The following is a 24,644-nucleotide window of genomic DNA, read 5'->3' on the forward strand; positions in this document are numbered from 1 at the left end:
CATACTCAATTTTTATCACTTTCAATAAAAACACATTTTAAAAATTGATATAATTATAAAATAAACATTAGATTAAATTTATATTTTATTAACACTACTGCCTAGCATTATTATCACAGTTAATATTGATATTGAAAGATGATAGTTATATATTTACTAATTATTTTAACATGCTTAAAATCTCAGTGACTTGGTAAACATTATACTATTGTATTAAACAATACAAAACTTATGCATATAACATATTTATAGTGTAATAAAAAAAGCAAACTTGTCAATAAGGTCAATGAATTCCTAAAAGTTTCTGACGGAAATCTATCTATCTATTGAAATTTTACCTTACCAACAAGTAATCCATGAATATAAATTATTATATAACATTAACAACGTAAAAATTTGCACTACAACTGCGTAAATACGAATCTGAATAAGACAGCGATGTTATTGATAACACACCGGTACACGTACACGCGTACGAGCTCTCACGAAAACCGGCCGATTAAAACTAATAGTAGTGGCATCTCGAAGAGAACTTCCGCTACGGTACGACTTCGCTATAGTACCCGACCTTCGAATGCTGAATCGTCGTTGGCAACCATTCCAGTCACCCACACAGTGATGGCTAAAATTTTTTTGTTTACTATATTTTAATTTTGACCCATACGATTCGCATAAAACATTACTACTGACAAACACACGTGCGTACATTTCGACCGCGTAAGACATAATCGGATTGCTACTACATCGATATTTTATAACGATTAATATTATAATGAATAATGATATATCTACGCATTTTATACCTGAGCTTATATCCGAAATAATTACAAAATAAACAAGTAACGTGCACGTGTTTCGACGTCACGATGAATGACTCCCACAGACCTCCACTACTTTTAAATACACAAACAGTCTGGTACATTTAAGATCAAGCCACGTGACTTCATTAAGAAATCTATCAACTGATCTACATGTCTATAATGTTATCGCGTTTGTCATCAAAAAATACGATAAAATAAATAAAGCATATATTATTATGTCCCAATAAAAATATCGTTAAACGTTACAAAGCAGACCGATACAAAGGCTATAACTGTATATAAGTATATAAGTGCCAATAACTAAATATTATTTTTTAAATATTAAAATCAAGTAATAAAATAACAAAAAATATATATTTACCCAACTTATATGTAATAATTTCAATGTTCATAGTTAAATTTTTGATTAAACTACTAGTAGTGATGTAATGTAATTTAATACGAAACTAGACAAATACCAATGGTTTAAACATTCTTTAGATCAAATTAATTTTTAGTATAAAAATCCAAGTAACCCACCCATAGGATATAGCTGTGATGTGATATTGATATAGATATCTTCAGTTTATACTACAATTCCGTGTATCATACATAATATAAAAGATAAGCATATGTCTTAAATAATATAAAACTAAAAATTTCGACTGTAATAAAATATCAAACATCGGTGTTAAAAGAAGGTTTATTTAATAATAATGCCAACATGAAAAGGACAACATCAGAGAGATAGAAGTACATACGATATATGAACATAGGTATTAGGTATATCAGAAAACAGGGCTTCCGCAAGTAAAACTAGTTCTAGACATTGATTTTCAATGGTTCAATGCGCTCATTGGCATCGAGTATTCTAAAACTGCTGTAGTTGTTTATGGTTAAAAATAATTGCAAGTTGTTTTTTTCATTGCGAAATAATTTAAGAGAAAAATAACATACATTGCAGTCTACATGTTATTAGTCTACTAATGCCATTCTGTTTATTCTGTACATGATGAGTTTTTTTGTATTCATGCAATATCTGAACACTATAAAAACCACAAAAATGTGTAAAGGTCGAAAATCAAATGGCTTTCTCGAATAATAAAATTTTCAGATGTATATACCATATAATAAAAGTAAAATACATATCAATTAGATAATACATGATAAATCGTTTAAACCAATTACTATTAATCAAAGTAATACGCTGATTAACACGAATAAAGTTAGCGACGTCTGAATTTTATAATGAAAATGTAATATCATTCAATCAACACACACATACGCACAAAAAATAATATATTTAAAAAACTTGAAAATTTTTAAAACGTGTACCTGAGTTTAATTTTCGGTTTTGAGGAGTTGCTTTTGAAGGCGCAGTCAGATGTTTGCGCACCGACGGTATCACAACATTTACTGATGGTGAACGCAGATTACAATTTTTATCTGTAAAAAATAATACATATCGTAAATTATTTGTTACAAACTTTTCAAGAATAAATATAATTAAGTCAATCAAAACTAACCTAAATATAAATCTTCAAAATAATGGTGACCATAATTTCCAATTAAAAGAGTTTTCACTCGGTTGAAAATACTAAAAATACCTTGCAGTATGCGTATCATCTTAAAGACTACCAATTAAATAAAAATGTATTAGAAGAATAAGTTATATTTTCGCTCTAGTTGGCCTCGGTTTCCTTATAAAATGAGCATTATTTCCACTACTTATACTAAAGTCTCCTAACACGGATAGTAGAGATTGCGTCTTTATTAAGCACTGGTGATTAAGCAGTTTTAATAAAATATGATATAGGTAGTAGACTGAATGACGGAAACTAAAAACATTTTCTTTTAAGTAAAACATCATAAATGAAAACCGCATTTTACTTTCTAATGCAGTATTGCATAAGGTTCACTGTGGTGGAATTTTCTTATTAAAAGAAAATAGTGATAACTGATAACATATTAACAATGCGGTGAAAAAGTACTTAGAAGTTAACAAAAAAACAATATTGCAATTGATTGAATCAAAAATTCAAATGTTCAGAGAATCGTATTTTTAAATAAAATAAACAATTAAGTACATTATCATTTCATCAAAACATCATATTAAATCTTTAATATAAACACCAAAATATAAATACTTTTAAATCAAATTAAATTTTGTGCGGAGCTAAAATGTTATCAATCAGATCGATATTATGATAATTTACATATAATATATAATAATCATTTGAACTTCATGAAATACCAAAATATTTCACGAAATGGCCACATCAATTTGACACCGTGTAATTATTTTCACTTAATGAAATAAAACATTTACCACACAATTATTATTAAATTTTTTTATATATACCTCACTTTAAACCTAGTTTAAAATATTGAATACCTTATCATTCAATAGTGAAATACAAAAAATATATATATATTATACAAGTACCTACCTACCTGTTTTCTTCTAAAGAAAAATTAAAAATACAATGAAAAAAGAAATATCTAATGAAAAAAAAATAATATATATAATATATTGTAGTCTAGTTCAACATGTAATTACTAATTAGTGAGAAAATAATTATGGACATTTTAATTTTTCTCATACATTAAGAAACTTTCTCGTGTTAAGTAAATTTTAATTACCAAACATTAATTTAATAAAAACAATATTGAAAAATAAATATTTCATTTACATTATATACTATACATATTATATTTAAGCTTTTTGGAAAAAAGTGTGTTTGAATAATTTTTTTTTATTCATTAAAAAATAATTTTTTGAGCTCCAAAAATAATTTTAAATTTCAAATTTGTGATAAAATAAATTATTCTATTAAAAACTGGGCCCATTAAAAATTATTATTATTTCTTTTAAAACGAAATTTAATTGACATATAATGTTAATACGATTATTCTTTAACATTAATGTGGTGTATCCCTTATGACCATATTGCATGTGGTTTTTGCCTTGTATATGTTACACTGCATTTATGAAATTACCGATTACATGAAATTGGCAGAAAAATTGCCAATTTCATGAAATTAGCAATGCTGTTGTCAAAATGTGAAATCGGCAAGACCCTTCTTAAAAAAATTATAAAATATAATTCAATATAAATAAAACACTGAAAATATAATAAAATCTGATTGTAATTCTGTGTAAAAAAAAATTAAAAAAATAAATCAAAATTTATAAAATTATATTAAGTGTTTTAGGTATTATATTTATATCTATACATTTTGGCAATTACGACCAGGATAGCACGCCGAATTACAAATCATATCATTTTTCCTACATAAGCATTTTGTTGATGTGTAATTCGTACGGCAGATACAACGTCGATATCCTTGTCCGGTCCCAATTGACCCTTATCGAACAAGTTCCTATAAAGAACATTCATTTGGTTGAACGTTTACAGTCATTAGGGAACAGTACTTTGTAGCAGCCAAACTGTTCCACTCCAGCCATATGCTCCGAACCCCTAATTTATGCTTTAGATGAGGAAATATTATCAGATGATGATTTTAGTAACAGTGACACTGATGAAAATTAAAACGCAGTCGAAGAGATCGCGGTTCGTCTAACACCGGATAATGCCAATGAGGACGCGTACATATAATCAGCAATTTCATAAATTCAACGTAACATATACATCTATTATTATGTATTGATGAAATACAATTAGAATAATGTATTATATTGAAGTATTATTAATTATTAATTATTAATTATTATATGTATATTATCTAATGTTAATTTCAATCATTTAAAAACTGATAAAAATTAGAAGAGTAAAAATTTATATTCTAAAAGTATTCTAATACATATAATGAATACTTTAATACTCATTTATTTGAATACAAAATTCTTTTACAATACTGACTTATGCATATAAATGATAAAAATGATACATTTCTCTTCACAGTATAACATAATTAATATATATATATATATATATTTTTTTCGTTGTAATCAAATCAAACAAAAAATATGGAAAATATTAATAAAATATTTTATAATATACGTTAATTTTCACTATGTTCAAATGATACTACAATTAGTTAATAAAAGTATCATAGATTGCCTATACAACAGGCGTATTTCTTTGTAATAATATACCTTCCTTTTCTTCGCCATTCACTCCCGACTATATTATAGTAGGTCAGCAACCCTTGTCGTAAATCTTCATAGGACTCGATTCAGACATCTCACCTTTACTCACAACTGTTACTTTTATGTCACTTTCTAGTTTCTATTCTATTCATGCATATATTTTTCAGTCATAAGCAATGAAAGTTTATTTCTTCCCTTTTACATTTATTTTCATACTTTTTTTTAACGTAATACATGATATTATAATTTATTATTTTATTTCTTATCAAAATGTTATTAATTTTTAGTACTTAGTAGTCATTGTAGAAAAAATATATACACATAATATGAAAACAAATTTGCCATTATCTATATCATAATAAATAATAATAATATATAATAATGCCATATAGACAGCTAACTATTAATATAAAATATTTAATACTTCGGTCTTTGACTGTTGTAATTTTTCAATTTAAAACGAACTATACCATAAATTAAATTATATTTTTGTTTAGCTATTTGACATATTTATTTTTAAACAATGATTTATCATAAGTATTAATTAATATATTACAGTAATAATATGTATTGTTATGTTAATATAAAATAAAATATATTATTTTTGTAACAATTATTTTGTTAAAGCTAATATTATATTATGTACTTTCTATAAGATTATAATAAGCACATAAAAGTTATTAACATTATTAGGAACAATAATAATTTTATCAAGAGACCAAGGTTACGTTAGACTAATAATAAACTTTTTTCTGTAATATAATAATATAAATTATTTAAATTATTTTAACTAAATATAGTTAAGTGATTATTTTTAAAAATATTAACAAGGCCTACCATGTTGATAAATCTATTAAATATATTTGTAAATTATTTAAATAAAAGATAATTTTTAACATATATTAAATTATTCCTCTTTACGTGTATTTTTTTTTTCAATAGTTTATCAATTTTTTTAACATGATATAAAATGAAACAAAATGAACTGATAAATATAACTAACTAAGAATATAACATTTTTTTTAAACATAAAAAAAAAATTATTATGCAGTTAATTAATTATATTTGTCAGTTATTTCTGTTAAATGCTATATATTAAATTAATACATTTTTTTTTATCGAATAAATTTATAATATGTATTACTTACTGGCTAAAGAAGGATGTGATGTTGCTTGTTTCAATGTAATTTTGGTTTCTCCACTAAGATCACTGAAAGAACTATCTCTAGAACTGTTTTGAGAACTCTTAGGAATACATCTTTGTCTAGAAGAATTAGGTTTTTGGTCTGACATTGGTAAATTGGATTCTGATCCACCACGAGCTCTAGTTCTACGGCTAGAAAAATAATTAAATATTAGGTAAATTGATTAATTATCAAATATTATATAGGTGGATGGTAGATACAACTAATCACCTTTTAGCTTTCAAAGGTGTATTTTCTCTGTGAGATCTGACAGGCAATGGTTCACTATTTGTGGGAGATTCTTTCAACCTGTTAGTATAAGGTATCGTCAATGGATTAATAGAATTAATCTTGCTTTTGACATCTTTCAACCGATTAATACGGCTCTTCTGATCAGTTTTACTTTTTTCTATCTTATTCATTACAGCATCCCAACGACCTGCTGGTTTTCTAGTTCTCGGAGCTCTGTTTTCCTGATCCTGTCGTACTTCCAAAGTTTTAGGTTTCACTGGTGTGGGTCGTTTATAACGTTTACTAGCAGGACTTGATGCATCTTCTGTGCATTCTGGTATTGTTGAACTAGATGGTTGATCAATGGCAACTATATGGATTTGTTGGCTGTTAACAGATGACGGAGAAGTTGAATTGTTTGAAGAAACTGGTTCTGAACTATCTTTAAGTGTAGGTGGCTCCTCAAATATTCTATCAAAATCAGAATAAACACCACTTGAGTCCATTTCTTCAATAGTGGGACCAGGATTGTTGTGATTATCTGGTTGAGTTTCTGGTTTAATATTATCCCCAGAGTATAGTGTACCATCAATAACTATAGCTTTACGATGACAATGATCTTCTGCTTCACTCTCAGTAAAAAAATCTGAGTCTGTCATTGGTTCAGTTGGTCCAAGGCGTTTAACCATAGCTCCACGACTAGTAGGACGACTAGTTTCACAATCTCCTTGATAACCAGTATCAAGACTACTAACACTGGTTATGCTTGTAACAACTGCGTTTATTGTAGGAATATTAGGGACTGGAACCACATCAGTAGTTGTTTTTGATGAAAAATCATCCATGGGTAAATCTTCTAAGGATGGAGTCCGATCAATTGTAAAATTATCATAAAAAACATGTCCAAAAGAAACAGTTGAGCGTTTTGGATAAGCACTTGCACTATCATGTTCAGACACTGTATGATTAGAGGGATCTGAAGACAGAACTGGAGAAACCAAATCGTCATCTTTAGGCATAGATATTGTTTCTAAATCATTCATTGTTACATCCCCATCAGAAATACACTGAAACATAACAACAAATATAATTATTAACTTAATGTTTTCAATTAATATATAAAATTAATACACATACTTCTGTTAATTGATGAGGTGACATTTTAAAAAGAAGACCAGGAACTTCATAATTTGCCTCATCTCCTCTAAATTCAACCATTTGATCTGGTGACAATATACCAAGACTGTCAGTACATTCAAATGGGAATTCTGTTTTAAGAATATCTAAATCCCAATTTTCCAAATTAGATGCACAGCCATCATCAGGAATGACTTCAGTTTCTGTTTTGTCATCAATAACATTTTGACATTCGGATATACGTACCAAATGTGCCAAGACAAACAATGCACATTGATCACGACAAGAAAAATATCTTACTCCGCATATAGATCCATCACAAACTCCGTGTCCACTTTCAACTTCTACTCCACACCAATCACCAGGACCCAAAACAGTTTTACCAAAATACCTAAGAATGCCAGTTCTTGAATGCCTAGTTAATTCAACATAACTTCCAACATCTTTTTCAGATACTGTGGTACGACTAGTTGATTTAAAAAGCGATGTAGGACGAGTGGGTGGATGTACTTTATTTTCAGTATTGCTAAAAAGTCCAAACAGCATTGATGGAGATGAAGTTCGATAGGAACCATCAAGATGCGAACGGACTTTACTTGAAATATTAGAAAATCGAGATCTTAGTTGGTTAGAATGAAGCACAGGTATCTTGCTTTCTCCTGGAGCCTAAAACATAAATAAATATAATAATTAGTAAAACAATATTAAATTAAAAATTAATATCCATATTCCATAACATACACAAGTATATGATATTATAATAATATGTGTCTTATGAATATTTATTATATTTAGATTGTATAACCTATATTTTTCAATAAGTTAGTTTATTTTAAACACTCTGTATACTATTATGTAGCTTAATATATAATAGTAAATAATTAAGTTAAATATGTAAAATTCATAATTAGAATATAGAAAATTAAAAATACAAAACATCATTAAGTGCTTCTAATTTCCATAAAAAAAAAAACACTAAATTTACAAAATATGTGTATATAACTTCATTCTAAAAGTTCTAAATATTTTTAAACCTTTTATATGTGTGTTAAATCTTTTTAGTTCATTTACTACCCACAATTGGGGGAAATAATAATTCTTTGTATTGTATGCTTGAATAATTATATTTATTGTGAGATTATGCTTTGAATCATTTGTTTAATAATGAACTAGAATAAAATTGTTGAGCAGGTAGAATCGTGTATTTTTTTTTTTTTTTTTTTTGATAGAATAATACATATTTATATAGAACACAGAGGGGCCAGCAGGAACTACACTGTCTGCAAACATTGTGCCTATACAAGTGAACAATCCCATTTGGTTATTAACAGGTGCGTCATGTCACTTCCTCTACATTTTTATTTTTATGGTTATAGCATAACCATGACAACTCTTTAATAATTTGATTGTATTTTATATAAAACTAAAATGTTATAATATTACAACATAGTTATTTGTCTCATAATATTAAAATATTTGACACAAATGTATAATATGCTTGTGTAAAATACTATAGTTTTAATAGCCAAAATCTGCAAAAATACCTACTTAAAATAATTTTTAATTTTTTTTTAAACTCAGTTTCTAAAAATCACTGAAAATAATATTTGATTTTTCAAATACTTTTTTATGATTTTAAATTAAAAACTGTGAATAATTGGGCCTATAAGAAATTTATAATTTGTAAAGTACACCTAACCATATTGATTAAGAGTATATAAATACATTTAGAACTAAGCAGTTACAAGAATTCTTTTAACTATTTATATTTATTAAAAACAATAGTTTAAACCTAACATTTAAAGCTTTAGTTTTTGTGGTTAAGTATAAGTTAATGTACTTATGTACCTATTCTATACAACCAAAATGTCATAAAATATTTACTTTGCCAGATTTCTAGTACCAGAAATAGATTATAGTACTTGATTATAGAGATTTTAACACTATGAAACTAATTTGTGTTTTTATAATATCATTACATGGCTAGAACCCAAAAAACTATTGGCTACATTTTTTACCGACCTATTTTTCAGAATATAGGTAGGCCTCAACAATTGAGAACACAGTTTAAAATTACTCACAACAATTGATATCTAACAATAGGTATACACAAACAAGTACCAATCCCAAAAGTATGTACACTACTACTACACTAACTACCTACCTACCTAGTTTTATAATAAGAAATAATTTATGAGCCTGAGGGAAGAAGTCTGTGAAGACAAAAATACAATCAAGTTTTCCTCACTTATTAAAGAACATACTAAATAGTAATAAGCATAAACAGAAAATATTAAATAATAAAATAAAAACAATTAACATTTTAACAGCATTGAATTAGGGGGCGTCATTAATTTGGGAGAATAACCCAAAATTTACCTGAGTAGAGCTGCATTATTTGGGCGAGAAATTAACCGATCGTTTAGGCGAATTTATAAATTATTGAATAATAGGGAAGTAACATAATATTATATATAACATATATAATAAATACGATCATATTAAATATGCAAAAATATACATTAAGCTCAATATTTTTAACATTTTTAACCATACCAGTTAGAATTGACTGAGAGTCCTAAGTCTCTATAAATGGGAAGGAAAACGTATATTATATAGTCTATAAATTATAATCAATATGATGACTAAATATAATATTGTGACTATCAGACATTAGTTATAATTTTATAAATGATTTTTTAGGAATAATATTATACATAACAATTATTTTTTTTTTAATAACTTGGCTCGCCCAAACGATGTATTAGATAAATTAGGGATCTGTGTAAATTTCGCCCAAACGATATGTTATTTTGGGTTATTCGTTTAAATGAAAGCCGCCCGAATTAGGTACATTAATTCATTATAATGATTTATTTATAAGATATAATTTTTTTCAGATGATTAAAACTTGACAATGTATTGTAAATATAGATTAATATTTTAATAGTTATATACTTATAATTAAATTGATTTCTCTTGTAAAATATTAAAACAAAAGTAATAAAATTACGTGTTATCAATTTGTTAGTATGTCTTTATCAAAAAATATTTTTATTAAAATATACATATGATTAGACATATAAGAAATAAACCATATTATAATATTCTTTATTTTTAAAATAATTTTCCATAGTAAAATTAAATATAATAATAATTTATATAGTATCATCTAGATAGATGTATTAGAAAGTAGTACACGAACAATCCACCAAATACAAAAATCATTTGTATGTACGTACAGTGTAGGTACAGAGCCTAGTTTACTTTCATTTTATACATTTTCTAAATAATACAATTGTAAAATTGTAATCTTTTTTTTTTTTTACACAGTTTAACTATTTACATTAATTTAAGTAAGATCATAGCTAATTATTAATTTCTATAAAATACGTTTATGTAATACCTGAGTAATTAAGGTCTCTACTAGTCCTCTAAGCAACAACTATCAAGGTTGGTGTCTAAAACACGTTCACGAATATCGGTAGATTTATTCATAAATTATTAAGAAATAGATAGTGTTTGTATAGTTTATACCTAAAGCTAATAAGTAATAGGTAATAAATAATAAATATTTAAAACAATTTAAAGAACATTTTCGAAGGACACGTAGATTGTAGATCTTGTTTCCATTATATTCATTATTTAATTTTCGGAATTCAACATTTTCACTTATAATCTTAAAAATATTTTTGTTAATTTGTGTATGATGACTAAATAATAATCGATAGAATAATCAAACTTTATTTTAACCAATGTTCGATAACCTATTAAGTTACTAATATTTAAAATAAAAATGACCAACTTGTTATGACTTGGTCGTTCTAATATTAAGTACTTAAAATTTATAAATATTATGAATACCAATTTCGCTTGTAATTGCATTAGGCTAATATGAGTTAATTGATTTTTTTTCTTATAGGTAAGAATTACATTTTTATTTGAAAAATTATAATTATAATTATAATTATTTTTATAGATTATATTATACAGGTGGATAAAAATAAATAGCAGAGGTATTGTTTTATGTTAGGTCTTTGTATTAAACACGGCTATAGCCGACCCCAAACTTCTCAAGAAGACCTTGGAATGTCCCTAACAACGAACCGTGTAAGCGTAACATTATTATATATCGTTGGACCATGATGTTTTTTTTATTAGGTATAATGGTATCTACACCATTATATAGGTATATAGCATAGTCGCATAGTACTGACTACTGACGTACTGTAATGTATATAGTTTGAACAAGCTAAGAAAATAAAGATTAAACATCAATCACAATAGAAGCAAGTCATTTTAAACATCAAGAAACTGAGAAATATAATCTATTGAAGTTTTCAACAGAAGTTGAGAGCAAAATAATTTTTAAATCAACATTTCTTATAAATTTAAAAGACTATATTATATGCTTTGAAATATCTAGAAAAGTTTTCTACACTTAAACAACAAAATAATCTTTAGTAAAAACAGTTTGTTTTACATGGAAATGTATATGAATATTTAAAGAAAACAAACTTCACTTTTAAATTTTAACTATGTCTAGACATTTTATTTGTGTTATACACAAAAAGTAAAAACATAATGTGATATAATTTTTAATTTCGGTAACGATTTGTTGCAATACCTAACGATTACGTTTTAATAAAAATCGCATCACACATTACTCACAACGTACCTAGTAAGGTGACGCCCAATTGAAATGGAAAGAATAAAACATCATTGATGCATATCAATGGGACGAGTTTTTGAGCGAAAGAAACACGGTACTTACAACACATAATAATATTATACGATGTGTACGCGTATCACCTGGGGAGCTGAATAAATTTAAGCTAAATACTATAATACAATGCAAAATAATAAGTTGTAGTAATTATGTAAATGTCTAATATACCTGTGTGGCTGTGCACTCTTATACAGTCGCAGTACAGTATGGAAGTATGCCAAAATAAAAATACTAATTATCAACATATATAACAACCATTTACACTATAACATATGGCTTTTAAAACATGATCTAAATGTTTACAAAACCTACGCGATTCAGAAATATAGAAATTAAATTTTATGAGAGTGAATCTTTCAACTTCATTCAAATAACATAAAAAAAAAGTACAAAACTTAAAGGAACATTTTATTATAAATTCCATAAAAAAAACTTTTAAATATTCAATATTTATACTTTTAAACAAATTTATTTTATCAAAATCTTAGTGCCATTACCTATATTTATACAATACAAATTTGCTAATAAATTTAATAAATAATATTTAAATAACTACTTTTCTAGAATACAATAAGTAATTTAACATCATTAGGTAAGTTAATCTATTTGTTTAGATTTTTTATAATATATACAAACATCACGATAAAGGTAATAAACTAATAATATAGTACAGATAATTAGACAGTAATGAATCAAGGTTATTATTGGTTAAGTTTAACTTGGATTAGAATCGTGTTTCAAATTCAAAAATTAAGATTTCAAAGTTAATAAAATGATAATGTATTACTCTTCTATAATGATACAACTAAAATAAAGAGTTTCTAATGCCTATTATAAAAGCACCGGCAAATAAAAAAAAAAATAAAAAATAAATATATCTTATTTAAACAATTTTTTTTTATTATTATTATACGCAATTATTACCTACTTGATGAATAAACTATAAAAATAATAACAGAAGTTTCAAATTTATAAATTTAAAGAAAAAAAACTAAGTTGGACTTAATCATATTAAACTAGTATATAATACAATATACAAGTATACAACACAATATTCTATTTATATTCAGCAAGAATATCATCACACTAAATAGGCCGAATATTTTACAGTTATATTTTACAAATAAAGTCTTTGTGCGCGTTCAATGAAGGAACAAACGTCAAATGGCTTCTTTATTCATTTAATAATGCACTGAAACAATTTACTAAACAGAATATTTTTAATGAGCTACCAACCAATTGTTATAAACTAATATACCAGAGTATATCGTCATTAATATTAATTGGTTTTAAGTTTCATTGTATTTGTTTTATACATTAGCCATAATTTTATTTAATAAATATATTTACAACAATTTTAGTTTATATTGTTTTTAAATATTACTTAATACACGAAAGTACAATATTCTATTAAATATATATAGGTAAATTATATGCACATGTAAAATGCATAATTTACCTTACATTTTTTATCCAAAATATTTAAATAATTATTTATTCAAATTTCATATTTTCATAATAGACCAATAACATAGTTAATTTAAAATTATAATTGTAACAGAGTATCTGCACGGCTGCATGAATTGTATAATAATTTTACCTAGAATATCTAAATGACTAAATTAAATTATATACTAAAATAAATATCAAGAAAACGAGAAGAAAACAAAGTTTAAACTGCATAAGCAATCTAACGTTATTTCGGTATTATATATAAGTATATACTTCGGTATATATTTAACTATCTATTGTCAATAAACAATATTGTATTACAAAGCTAAGAAGTATACGTTAAATAACATCAAATTAGTTTATACTCTTAAAACTATACTACTTAGTACTTACAATACCTAAAATAATGAATTGTCTGATGGTACTTACGTTAAATATTTAGAAATCTAATACAGTGTTCTAAGAACTAAGTTAAATACGAAACAAAATAATCAAGCTCAAATTATCAGTATTATAAAATAGGTTATAAAAACACTTTCTTTTGAAAATTAATAATTTAATATGAATTCTAGATAAACAGGCACCATAATGAATAGTTGATTTTAGAAGATTTTAATAATCAAATAGTAAATATTTGACTTAAGAATTTTACACTGTTGAGTATCTGTTATCTGTAGTAATCTTTAAAGTATAATTTCAAAATGCATTTAGTGTAATACCTATACTAGTGTGAAAATAAAATTAGAATCAACCTCAACAAAGATAGATCATTATTTCTAAATAATATATAAATATATTGTAAAATAATGAACAACTACCCTCATTCCTCAATGTCTAAATAAAAAGATCATTGTTTTAATACACCCATCACAATCTAAAACCCTTGAGAACTAATAGACATTGAGACACCTATAATTTTTATTTGAATGATTTAGACGTTATATTTATTTATTTTAATATCTTCTAATTAAATATGTTGTTTTATTTTTTCGAAAAAATAGATTTATTAAAATAAAATATGAAAACATGTAAAATCGTACATTTTATTTTGAATGTACAAAAATCGTAAATTTCAATACATATAATATATAGCATGTTATAATATGACATACAGTTTCGATAAATATTATACAAAATTAGTTCTTATAATTTATTATTAAAAATGTATAATTACATTAATATTTAACCTAATTATGGGAAGTAACTATTATTAAATAGTTTACTGTGAGGATTTTAAACAATGTTCTATTTTCAACCTAGTTTAGATATCTATGATAATTACTATTACATTTATTTTAGTATAAAGGAAAGACGAAATTGTAATATGCACCACGAAGTTTTTACATAAATCATTTACTTTGAATCCGTTTGAATCCAACGAACAAATAAAAAAATAATTGTTATCTATATAAATTATAAATAGTAACAAGACTACCTAAAATATGTAAATTGGATTAACATATTAAAGCTGTTGATTACGTCAGTCTTACATTTTCACTTGAATACTCTCAACAGTTATTTAGTTTAAAAATAATTACATACTAATCCTTAATATTATTGAAATAATAATAATAACATAATTATATTTTTATCAAATAAGATGTGACTGAATAACAAATAACTCAATTCTATGAACAAAATATCAATGCAAATATAAATTAATAGCCTGTAGGACTATAAAACTTCTATTCGATTATCGATGAGTATCGAAACGGTAATTGGAAATACAATTTTATGACTGTACCTATGTTTACACTGCATAGTGTACATTTTAACTGAAGATTTCTTTTTAAAAACAAGGAATAGTCGGAACCCGAGTTGCAACCCTACTTCTTGTTTCAATAATTAGACAATTTAAAAAAATAAAAACTTAAATTTAAAATTTCAATGTTTTACACGAGGTTTTACATAAGTGATGTGAACATCTTATATTGCATACAAAGCGCTTAAAATGATAAAATGCTCGATAAAATGTATCACTTTTTTTATCATTCTGCACTACTTTTATTTTTCAATTATTATAGTTTAATTTAAAATAATAAGTGTTGTATCTACAATCTTCAGGTAAAATACGTTCGTAAATTTTATAATAGGTACGTATATATAATATGAAAATCTTTACTGGGTCACCTTACTTTTCTTAAAATAAGAAACTTAAATTAATCTTTCAGATAAATATAATATTCAATTCCAGCTTATCAGGATAAAATTCAAGTAAATACTAAATTGACATAATAAAGTGGTTCATGTGAACGTAAATTAAAATGATTACAGTTCATTGGAAGAACATAATTAATATCACAGACGAAGGTATATTAGGTATATCATTAAACATCATACCATATATTATAATTTATAATTATCTTAAGGTTAGCTAAAAAAAAAAAAATATCAATCGTTTTATAATATAAATAATAATTTATGACTAAAATAAAATTAATTTATATGATAGTTACATAAAAAAAAATATCTAATAATTTGATTGAACTTTTCAAATAAATATTATGTGTTTGAAAATAATATTAATATAAAAATTAACGTTTTGATCAACATTTTACAATAAAATATAAAATATAAGCATATTATAATATAATATTTAATAGGAATAAAGTTCTTATAAATTGACTGTGTGATTGAATACCGAGATGAATATAGTTTTGAAGTTTTGAAATACATAAGTAAGTTGATATACAGCAAGAAATTGTCAACCTTTATGTTTTGAAAAACAGTTTTAGCCAATGACCAACTGTATAACCATAAAGGGTAATTTTAAAATTTAAATTTAAATCTGAATATAACATTTTTAGTTACATAAATAATTTAGAAATAATGCGACTATCGATCCATTAGATCTCAATAGTCTACAAAAACAATAATTTATATTAAAATTTGTATTGTAAAAAATATTAATAAAATATAATTAACTAGTTTTAAGAATATTAGGTACGTAAAATATCTAATAAATACGTTTTATTTAAATATGTATAAATAATTAATATATATAATTTCTAAAGTAATTGAATCTACCCAATATTACAGTAGGATAAAATAAAAAAAATAATTTTAAGTAACTTGAATTGTGTTTAAAAATAAAAGGAGAAATAATTATTACATTTTCTAAAACAAAGTATTAATTAGGTTATACGTACATATTTTCAACTATATTGATGTAACGAGGAAAGATTAAAAGTACATATTATTTTTTAAATAGTTTAACAGTGCAGACTCATTGCCTATTTACTTAATAATAACTAAAAGTAAGCTACTATATTATTATAGAATATCTGTATAAGTATAATGAACCATACTGAAGACTAGTTGCATGATCCGAAATTACATAACTTTTTACGATACTCATCCATACTTATTAATTATTATTAATATGAGTATGATTAAATTAAATTAATGTTATTATTAATTATATTATTTACGATTAATAATGAATTCATGATTCTTTGTTAATAATATATTCATTGAAAAAATAATAAAGTGGACATAAAAACTTAAGTAGGAACATACCTAATGAATGATGTATTTATAATTTAACACGATATGATATATTATGTTAGAAATCTATTAAATCTTGTAAACCAGTTACGTGACAATTACGTGAGATCTTACCTATCCACTAGTATCAATACTACCAACATCAAACATAGAAGATAGGTCTATACTTATAAATCATGATACTAAAATAATGGTAAAAATAATTTTAAAAAATAGATCAAAACATTACAATACTAAAAATTATTTATATTAATAATTTATTATCATTAACTATTATATATTAGGTTAAAAAATTGTTTTAAATAAACAATGTAATATAAAACAACGATTTTCATTACTTCCAAAAGCCTAACCATATTTTTAACAACAATATAGGTTACCTATAGTATTTGCTGTAATATCATAGATATCTAAATGCTCTAGATAAGAATAATACCTACTACAAACTGTCAATTCGCAAACGCAAGTATCCAAACATTGAGGATTCACCTGAGTAAATAAATAGGGTACATCGTAACGTTTGAGCGCTTTGAACTGTTAGTTTTATGTTACGGGTAAACATACTCGTGTATAGATTATAATGATGTGATAATATAAAACATGCATATATTGTTAAAAATTTTAAAATAGGTCGTTTCAATGGCAAATATGAATATAACTAAGTATATTATAACCAACACCTATCACAAAAAAAAATTCAAAAAAAGCAATAGCTTATAAAAGTAAGTTGCGTAATTATAAACGATGGTACAAATTACAAACCGTATATCGTTATATTATTATTACGAGTACCTATTGTCAATTAGTATCACGTTAAAAAAAAAACGTACATATTATGTCTATATGTGATAATCATATTGTTGGATATCTACACCCATACAACAGTACGTATTATTATTATCATGGATCGTAAATTATATATGTATATTAGAGAATGGTTAGTTGGGCCAGCTCTCTATCAAGGTTATCATCACCGACAAATACACGATTCACACATTATATCCGATAAAATTGGTAAAATTTAGATTACAGTACAGAAAAACCGAAACGAACTGTTTTGTTTTGATAAGCCCGATTAGAAGTAAAGAGGCAGTAGAGAGAGAGAGCTAGAATACGATCGGGAATTATATTTTTACACCGCAGTTGACGTTTTTTGATCGGTATCGATATTCGATAATAGCTGCCATCCGCGTATTCATATTATATATACAGTAGAACCTCGATTATCCGGGGTAATGATGGGGAGAGGGTCACACGGATAAATGAAAATCACGGTTAATCGAGACTTTTTATAATAATGAAATTTTAAAAATTTTGATTCAATTGTAATTAGAAATATACATAAGAAGACGTATACATACAATAATGTTATACATACGTCCTACATCCATAATATTGTATACCTACAACAAGTTATTAGGGCTTAAAATATGAAGTTATCGTCAAAAATGTCATTAATACGATTGTCGATATCGAGTATTATGTTTAAAAATGTTCGGAAGAATGGGCACGGTTAATCGCAAACACGGATAAACGAGTCATGGATAATCGAGGTTCTACTGTAATATAAACGTTATCCAATATTATAATATTATATTATCGTTTGTCAAATTCCACAAATTCGTACAATACAGTGATCTGTGTAGGTAACCGTATAATAGCTTCGTCGAACAAATTCAGCACGCGGGTTCGAATTGTCATCCCTAGAAAACAGTCGTTTCCAAAAACCTCGCGAAAAATCCACAGCGTTCCAGTTTTCCAGAGGTAAGGCGCCTCTACGAGCCCCGTATTACTGCAACAGTCGACAGCCACTAGGTGAGATACTAGGTGAGGCACTAGTGCACCGCCGCCGCCAACACCGCCACCACCACGAGCTCAAACGCGCGGAAAACCGCAAGCGACAGGGGACACCTGACCCGAATATTACGTAAAAATAGACGATAGCACGCCGAGGGTATACCTACTGAAATTACACGATTTTGCCGTCGTCCGATACGCCCGAGAAACGATAACAATAAATGTAATGTTATGATTATTATGTGCCGAGACAATCGTTATTTTATACGTTTATTATTATAATGGGTATTATATTTAGTCACGGCGTCGCGTCGTAGGTCGGACGCGATTTCCAAAAACAATGGGACGAACGGATGCAATTACTGTGTTATTATTTTGTTGTTTTTTCTTTTTTTTTCCCCCCATAAAAACACTTTTTATCACAACCACTACTATTATTATTATTATTATTATTTATTGTTTGTCAGTTGTCTTACCTTGGCCATTTCGCCGAGACTGCGTGACGCGGCTATTATATGCGAACTACCAAGACTGCAGTTTTCTCCGCTGCGGGTTACCGCGTTGGAAAACTGTTAAAATCGCACACATACAAAATGATTCTGTAAACGACGAAACGGAAACGAAAAACAAATAATCGGATAGTTTGTCAAACGCCGTCTAAGTATAAAGCGACCGATTAGCCGCGAATAAATGTTTTATTATAATTTCAGATTGAAAAACAAAATCCACAAACGGGGTAGTGGAGAGGGTTTTGCATTGGTTGTTATAATTATCGGCGGCGGCGGCAGCGGATCACACGACGACACAGGCAACAACAATCGACACTGACACGGACAGCGGTGGACTGAGGGCGGTAGCGTCGTGCCGCGTCCGTCGTCGTCGACGCTGGAGTGAACGGCAGCGGGGTGGGGCGGGTCGGCGGCAGCGCGTTCGTTCAACGATCAATAAAACGGCGGCAGCGATGTTAGCGCGCGCCGAGCGTATGCGTTCATATACCTTTACGTATTGTTATTGTTATATGGGATAACATTATATTTTCTGTTTTTCGCGCAACTCTTCCCGCCAATATAATAGTAATAATAAGGATCGTCATAGATCGCGCGCCGAACACAATCTAGACTCAGCGCTCCGGGCGGACAACGACCGGTAGATCCTTTAATTTTTTTCATGGTCCACGTTTTAATTTTAAACCTTTCCGAGAGACAGACGAAATTTAGCATTAACGTGCCTATATTGTGTATAAATAGTGTAATAGATTATAATTTATAACCGTCAACGATATAGAGTCGACAAGTCCGTACCCTGTCAAAGTTTCGGGGTACAGTATATTACACAATATGTAATATTATGTTGTACAATATAATATATTTATATTATTTATTTGTTCTGACAATTCCTCTGTATTTCGATTTTTGTCGTCTTGTCGTGAGTCGAAGCGATTACGATTTACGAGTTATTTCCGAGTGTGTTACGGCCACCGCGTGATCTATACATACGTGATAGGTATTTTAAATAGACATTATAGGCTCGGTAGTTTTATGCGATCTTTAAACTATTACAATCAATAGTTATTTTACGATAAGATTTTTTCGCACGTTAAAGTACTATTATAGTCACACTGGTGGCAAATATCTTTACATAATAGTCTTTAGGAGGTACCTCTACAACACGTATTATAATGGCGTACGAGTGATTATGCAAACGACGACATCGCATTTTGTTATATTTATGTGTATAACAACATACTATTACTATGGAAAAACGCCGGGGAAATCGAAAAAATTCCAACAAAAAATATTCACTACTTTTCACATAATCGAGTATCATTATTCATTATTATATACGCCACGCGTAAGGTGTCCTTCATGCCGATCAATTATTGCCAACAAACGCGTGTGTAATATAATAATATCATATTGTAGGTACCTACCTAGGTTATATATTTGAAATAATAATATAAAAGTAACAAGTGGGGTACATGCCTACAAAATAAACTTCAATACGATAGCATTATGTTATATTATTTAGTTTTTATTTTCTCCTCGGAATATTATTATTTATTAGCCAATAGTCTATATTAGGTGTATGTTAATAATATTGCGTCGTTTTTTCCATTGCGGTTAACTAAAAATCTTATAATAATATTGCATTAGCCTTATTTGCACGAAAAACAATCCTGTAGAAAGGAATAATTTCTTGTTATTGGGTTTTTAAATTACCATCATTTTACTGAATGTGATATTTTTTTTGAAGCATTACGTCTGTTATTTTAATCAGAAATGTTCTACACAATCCAGTCAATAAATAATAAAATTAATGAGAGTGCTTTGAGGACTTAAATTATTTGTATTTCCTAGTAGTATTATGAAAAATCATGAAAATCCATAGAAAGATTCAAAAACTAGTATATACCTATGAGAATTAAAATATAAAAATAATAAAAAATTGTTACCAATAACCACTAATTTTATGAGTTAAGTAATAAATAGTCTAGTCATTGTAAGAAATATATTATTTTTAATAATTTGGGTTTTGTGTATCTATTAATATTTGATAAACGTTTCATAACATAGATAAAGTGTATAATATGTGATTCATCAAACATACTCACCCCAATGTATTACTTTAACGTTAAATTCATTCAAATTCTGATTTTTAAAATTTTAAACAGCTGATATACTTTAATACCATATTTTAAAGTATTTAGATTTTTATATAATTTAAGGAGTGTAGATGAACATTTATTTTTTTTGAATATGAATTGTAAAATTTTTATGTATAAATTATTTAAATCAAAATTTGAACGATTAGTTTCTCAGTAATTAAAATATATAATAAACTAAGAACTAAGATAAATAATCTTTAAAAATGATTTTAAAAAAATGAAGTATATTAATATGTAACATTAAATTTAAAATATTACTTATAATCAAACAATTTTTAGAAATATATTATAAAATGTCGATAGGTTATATCATAAATGAATAAATAAATAAATAAGAAATCATAATCCAAGTCTTTCAAAGCTATTGGAAACTACACAAAGTTAAACAATTTAAAAACTGATCAAACGAAATTTGATTTAGATATATCAACGTATTCAAAAAAGTCATTGCATTCACAGGATAAAAATATGGTTTACATTTGAAAAAGGTTTTTATATCGCCCCAAGACACAATATCATATTGTGTAAGACCTAAACCTATATTATGAAAAAATTAAAGTATCTAAAAATCCAATATTAACTTTAAAAATCCAAAATGTTATTATTGAAGAAATAATGGAAGTAATTAGGTTCAGTGAATCACTCTATATATATTATTACTACCTATACAATACATTATAATACTATCCGTAACGGTTGAATACAATATATATTTATACTTACATTGTATTGTATAATATTATATTTCAGAGAACAGTGTCCACTCAGGAATACCAATTATCGTACTATCGTATTAACATACTATCTGAATAGAAAAATAATTTAAAATTTGATACATTCAAATTAAAATGTTTACAGTATGAATATTATTTCGTTTTTGAGAATAATCTATTATATGAAGAACAAAAAGTTATACACTAACTCATTAAGTTTATTTATATGTACTATTATCATATTATGTATTATTTATGTTCTCTTAAGAGGTTAATGGATTTTAATATTTTATACATGAAAAATAAATATTAAGTACCTATAAATACAATATTTATGCTCATCAGTAATATATTATTTTTCTTCAAGGCTTCTTCATTATATGACGAGTGACATTAAATACTGTCCCCAAAAATAACATTTAAATGTCCTATAAAGTTATGTTTGATTAATAGCAAGTTAGATATAAAACCATAAAAGTACTAAAAATAGTATTCAACAAAAAAATATTTAATACATGATCATTGTTTTAGCGATATTATATATTAATAATATATTATTTAAACATAGATACTTATAAACTAATATATTATGTATAATCGGTTTCAAAAATAATTTTTTTTATACTTTTTAACTTTATACAAAACAAAATTTTTGAATACAATTTAAATTTATTTTTAAAATTTTTATCTGATTTATTTTGACTTTTTAATTATTTGAATTAAAACATATTATACATTAATTCATATTCCTATAGATAGAATATTTTTCTGAAAACGTTGACAAATAAAAATCAAATTTATAACGAGTATAGTTATAAATTTATAACACTATTAAATTAATTTTACATACAATATAGTGACAAGCCAAAAACATATTAACATGATTGACATAAAAAAAAAAAATTTCAACTATTATGTTATAACTTATGAGGTACCTATTTACTCTTTCCCCCTAGGTAGATGACATACTAGACTATCCTGTATATAAGATATCGTAGAAATGCAGAGATATCGATTATAAATATCGATAGCTAAGGTTTTAGATTCAAAACTGCTGGCCGGAGATTATTTGGTGACAAAGCAATAGATTTTATGCGAATCGAGGACAGGGTGGTTACAAACCAGTACCCTTATAATTTATAAGTGTTAAAGTTTATATGAGCGGAATAAATAGTAGACCAACATTTTAAGAAGTACCCCAGTATTACTCCAGTATCATTTTATTTTCAAAAATATTAATGCTTTTTGAAATAATAAAAGTTTAGTTTAAAAAAATAACTCAGTATAATATTATATAATCAATAATAATATACAGTAAAAATGTTTATATTAACATTTAAATATTTATGAAAACGATCAATGTTAATTGATTGTCGTAAAATAGAAAGTGATAGTTACTTATTGGTTTTATGTGCACTTGTAAATCTATTAACCCTCGATTTACCAAAACTAATGTTTAATAATTATGCATTATACAATGTAAGTATCATATATTGAATTTTTTTATTTACTAATAACCAATAAAAAAATAGTTTTTATAATTTATTGGTACTAAAAATATATCTGTAAACATATTTATTATATTTAGTTACAAGTTACATGCCCTGTAAAAAATGTTATTTGTTGAACATTTAACTTTGGCTACATAGTACATTTCAATGTATACTTAATCACATAAAAAAATAAGATAGAAATTTATATCTATAAAACATAAAATAAATTAATTTCCAAAAAAAAAAATGTATTGAAATTTATTACATAGCTTATGTACTGTAATAATATCCTATCTGTCACGATATTCAAAAATATATTTTTATACTTATTTGCTAAAGCCCAATCACTAAATAATGAACTACAGCAAGTTATCGTTTGCGACATGACAGCGTAATATAATAAATTTATGTCTCGATTTCTATATATTTATACATTATTATATTTTTGATGTATATATGCTATAGGTATCGTTAAAATTATTTCATCTATAGATTCTTAGACTTCAACAGAAATGACTATTGGTCTGTAGTCGGTTTGTATTGTGAGGGAGGGTACAGTTTTTGAAACATTTATATATATATAGTGAAGATTTGTCACTAAAACCCGGATTTTGATCAACTATCCGGGAGCTAGCGACACCCGGCTAATGCTTGATCTCAGAACATGTTAGCTGAGGCAAACTACCGTGCTATACCAGGCCAATTTTTATAATTATTATTGCAGTTATTATGCAGTTTCGTCTCGTATAATTAAAATAGAATCGATTGCGATAATATTTTTAATAATATTGTGACTAGGTTATTGATATATAATGATTAAAT

The 24,644-nt window shown here is 26.2% G+C and overlaps 1 protein-coding gene across 1 annotated transcript in view; it reads right to left on the reverse strand.

Annotated features, from left to right (window-relative positions):
• Positions 1-19,807, reverse strand: part of LOC112593388 — a 36,376-nt gene extending 16,569 nt beyond the window's left edge. Inside the window, exons 1-5 of the mRNA XM_025337764.1 lie at positions 19,428-19,807; positions 7,467-8,132; positions 6,330-7,396; positions 6,063-6,250; positions 2,136-2,246 (exon numbers count right to left, since the gene is read on the reverse strand). Coding sequence (XP_025193549.1) covers positions 2,136-2,246; positions 6,063-6,250; positions 6,330-7,396; positions 7,467-8,132; positions 19,428-19,436 — 2,041 coding nt within the window. The 5' untranslated portion in view covers positions 19,437-19,807. The remainder of the gene's footprint in view (positions 1-2,135; positions 2,247-6,062; positions 6,251-6,329; positions 7,397-7,466; positions 8,133-19,427) is intronic.
• Between the last annotated feature and the right edge of the window lie 4,837 nt (positions 19,808-24,644).

This window comes from Melanaphis sacchari, unplaced genomic scaffold (assembly GCF_002803265.2).
Source record: "Melanaphis sacchari strain LSU unplaced genomic scaffold, SCAv2.0 Contig202_pilon_pilon, whole genome shotgun sequence".
NCBI lineage: Eukaryota > Metazoa > Arthropoda > Insecta > Hemiptera > Aphididae > Melanaphis > Melanaphis sacchari.